Genomic DNA, 3,886 nt, shown 5'->3' with positions numbered 1-3,886 from the left:
GTGTTTGTGTATATTTTATTTACATATATCCAAAAGCCTTTCAGCAAAACTTTTGCTGCTGTGCATGGAGCATGATGGTGGTGGTGGTGGTGGTGGCCTGGCCTGGCCTGTGGCCTAAGTGTAAGTAAGTGTTCACCACCTTCATGCGCTGCCTTATGATGTGGTCATCCTCCTCCCTCGCCGACCACCTTCAGACCCTTCTATCTCCTCCTAAAGACAGGTCTCTTTCACAGTTGTCTCACACACACCCCTCTTCCACTTATGATCTCAGTGGCATGAAGGAGATGAATAAGTTTTTTCTTTTTCATGTGATAGCAAATACTCAATCGATTCACTGTCTGCACTTCACCACTATTACATGGAAAAGAAACAGTAGCAGCAGTACCATTATTATTCCTTTTAATAGTTTGGCAACATGAATTCTGCAACCGCAGCAATTCCCATCATTCTTTCTGCAGACCCACCTCTTCAGATCAATGGCGACAAAAAGAATTAGACCATGCAGCAGATTTAGCTCCCAAGTCCGCAACTTTATCAACACCTCCGAAGAAACATTCAGGACTAGTTATGTGAGGGCTGAGTTGGTTGCACCTCAACCAAGTTCAAGTCCGTCCGTCTAAGTTTGTGTGGTGAAGGAATAACAATTCTGAACCTACTGGTTTTGGATTCAGATTTGGGTATTTGTTCTCTGAACTTCCATTAGTCTACTCTTGGCACCAATCTAGCAGCCATGCATGTAATTTAGACGACTGGACTAAACCAGTCGATCGCTGGAGGTTTGGTTTGGTCTTCAAAGCATTGCCCAGTAGTCCTTTATTAGGTCTGATCAGCCCTGCACGAGGCAGGAAGAATTTTCAGAGGTTGGCAGCCACTGACTAGGCTTTCAAGTACTCACCCTGCAAAAGAGTTCAATGCATGCAAATACTTTTTCCTCTTTGTTGGCTTCTGCAACACCAACATTGCTCCTACAGGGCTACTCCTGTGAGCCCATTTCAGTGCAATATTAGCAAAAAAGGGAAAGGCTTAAATCCCTGAGCAGGGAGGACCTCATCACTAATCTGTGTAAATAAATGTGGTTGGTTCAGGCCAGCAGCTCTGGTTTGGTTTTAAACACATTGCAGGACTCTGATCTCTGGTTTGTATTTCTTCAACTAAGGGGCAAACACTGTATCATATGAATGGGTGATGGAGGTTTAAACCATTGAATTTGTACTGAAAGTGCATGCTTAAACCCTCCATTCCTTTTTCTCGAAAAGGACCCTGAAAGATAAAAACCTGAATAATAATAAATGAATAGATAATAGCTTTAGTGAGATTGACACAAGATAAAAGAGAGTGAGTTTTGGCACAGGAATGGTAAAGAAATCCCCTGCTCAGAGATTCTACGACCGTTTTCTTGTGTTGCTCCTTCCAATGAACTACGAGCTAGCCTTTTGGCTCCTCAAATCTGCTATCTTTGTCCCTAGTGTGTAGGTGGTCAAAAAGTCTGCAACTAAATAATCATGATTATTTAACATTTCTTCTCAGGTCATGGTGGCCATGGAGGAGCCGAGGAACATCACCACTTTGTCCTCGCCTTCTCATATATAATAAAATCCCCACTCCACTCCGATGGATTTTACATGCAATGCAAATATGCAATGCCAGTATGTTCTCTTGTGTGCCTTGTATCAATGATTAATCTCATGCAGGCCACGTGTAAGCACCTCAAAGGTAAATGTTTTGAAGAGAGATTTTGTAGTTTATTTTAATGTAATTTGTCTGCCTATAAAATGCCACTCTCGTTACACCTCAAGAAGACTGATCGCCATTCAGAGGAAGAATGGGGAACTGTGGGAGGAACGGAGCAGTGAGGCAGTACACAAGATCTAAGCTTCCTCGCCTCAAGTGGACTCCTGACCTCCATCACCTCTTTGTCAACGCGATTCAGAGGCTTGGAGGCCAAGACAGTACACATCGTTCCCGTCTCTCGTTCATTTCAATCATCAAACAATATCTCTTCTTCTTACTCCTCTCAATTCTCATTCCTTGTTGTTTTTCCTCTTTGCACAGAGGCCACTCCTAAGCTTGTGCTTCAGTTGATGGATGTCAGAGGCTTAACTATATCTCACGTAAAGTCCCATCTCCAGGTAACTAACCAATTTGTGTATCAAGATTCATACGATCTGATACATTACCGGGTTTTCACTTTCGTTTCAGATGTATAGAAGCCTAAGGAGTGACCTGAGCAGACAAGGTAAGGTCAATTATTAGTATGTTCTTAATTCATTGACAATCATTCTTGCTGCATTATTTCTACTCACTGTTTTTAATTTAGAGTTGCAAGCGAGAAAGCACCCTGCGAGCTATGAAAGTGAGGAGAAAGTTGATGGTGCTTCATGTCCTCATTCGAAGTTCAGCAAAGAGTTGCACTCTCAGTTCTTTAAGCCTCTGAAAAGGTAGTTAAGTTTGTTATGTTTCTGCAGTTAAACCTTATCAAATTTGCTCTGGCCACGCACTGTCTTATTTGTGTTTGATTTGCTAAAAGAATTAGGGCGGAAACGCAGCAGAAAGAAGCTGATTTCTTGGGGTTTAACGATCGCCATGCCAAGCTCATTAATGCTCCAGGAACAGTGAAGCAGGAATTCAGGCTTTGTAAGGTAAAAGTGCAGAAACTGAAGCTGAGAGAGCTTTATCATATTTCGTTCTTCACATTGTTAAAATTTTCTTGAAAGACTACACCGAAATGCTTTATTATCAGGCACAGTGTATTCAAATATCTGACTAATTATGTTCTGTAAGCATCTGTTCTTTTATTAAAAACACAAAAAGAAAGTGCAAGAAAAGTGGCAAGAGATTCAATGTGTTTATAGGAGCATTTTGAGCATCATTAAAGCTGATCGTTTGTTTAACTTTGGAGAAAAGTGCAGAACAATTTAAACACCAGGCACTGCTACGTGAATGGATGCTACAAGTCCCCAACCTTCATTGATGAGATATTGGACAAGGAAGAAGCCTATGGCTGTTCGTTATCGCTATCGTTATCACCGGCTTCTGCTCAAAGAAAGGCAGTTTCTTCGTCGAGTAGGCAGATCAGTGGATGCTCTGGGGGTCGCAGAATCAATCTGGATCTTTCCATGTCTATTTGCAGCTCTTAAATAGAGACTCTTGTGTGTGGAATTGTGAGACAATTGATGTATACTAGTTCACTAGAGGGATTAATTGAAGCTGCTTTTGCATTAGGATTCTTTTTGCAAGCCCTGAGTGAAGTAAAACCTCTTCTTGTAGGATGAAAAATATGTTTTATGTTTTTTTATGTTTTTTTTTTACAAATAAAAAGCATCATTTGACTATTTATGTGCCAGGACAAAATTTGCTGAGTGGCACTTGAAGACAGGAAAGACTGGATGCAAAATAGTCTAAAAGCTAAGAAAATGGCAATTAAAAAAATACTCAAAAGAGCAATTAAAGAAAAATCAAAATTTAAATAAACGTGTATAAATTAGGTTTCGAATTTATCAAAAATTAGGATGGAAAAATATCCACCTATAAGATTAATAGGTGAAATCTTTCTCTAAAGTATAATCGAGTTTGTTATCACATGATAGATTGTAGGGGTGTCAAAAATGAATCCGGTCTGATGATTCAATCCAAATCGACCCGAAAAAAATTAGGTTCGGGTTGGGTATTTTTAGATTCGGGTTGGAGGGTTGGAGAGTAAAAAATTTTCGGATTGGGTCGGGTCGGGTTCGGGTTGATCCGGGTTGACTTAAATATAGGGTTTTGTGAATTTTTTGGGGTTAAATCAATTTTTATTTTTAAAATTTAGATGTTTTTATGTATATTTGTATGATAATGATGGAGTATTGAGATAAAAGTGAAGAATTATAGGGAAAATAGTCCAAAA

At 39.8% G+C, this 3,886-nt stretch overlaps 1 protein-coding gene across 3 annotated transcripts; it reads left to right on the top strand.

Annotated features, from left to right (window-relative positions):
* The first annotated feature begins 1,550 nt into the window (after positions 1-1,550).
* Positions 1,551-3,236, top strand: LOC121982997 (myb family transcription factor MOF1-like). Of its 3 annotated transcripts, none has more exons than XM_042535989.1 (7): positions 1,551-1,713; positions 1,800-1,964; positions 2,053-2,129; positions 2,200-2,236; positions 2,318-2,438; positions 2,528-2,639; positions 2,910-3,236. In XM_042535989.1, the coding sequence occupies exons 2-7, from the start codon at positions 1,823-1,825 to the stop codon at positions 3,135-3,137; spliced, it is 717 nt and encodes a 238-aa protein (XP_042391923.1). In that variant the 5' UTR covers positions 1,551-1,713; positions 1,800-1,822; the 3' UTR covers positions 3,138-3,236. The 3 variants fall into 3 exon arrangements, with proteins under 3 accessions (XP_042391923.1, XP_042391926.1, XP_042391925.1); XM_042535992.1 differs by having other exon boundaries at positions 1,552-1,713; positions 2,905-3,059; XM_042535991.1 differs by having other exon boundaries at positions 1,558-1,713; positions 1,800-1,949.
* Positions 3,237-3,886: the final 650 nt, after the last annotated feature.

This window comes from Zingiber officinale, chromosome 5A (genome assembly GCF_018446385.1).
Source record: "Zingiber officinale cultivar Zhangliang chromosome 5A, Zo_v1.1, whole genome shotgun sequence".
Taxonomy (NCBI): Eukaryota; Viridiplantae; Streptophyta; class Magnoliopsida; order Zingiberales; family Zingiberaceae; genus Zingiber; species Zingiber officinale.
The sequence above is the reverse complement of the archived record's forward strand: the minus strand, read 5'-3'. Positions and strand labels throughout refer to the sequence as shown.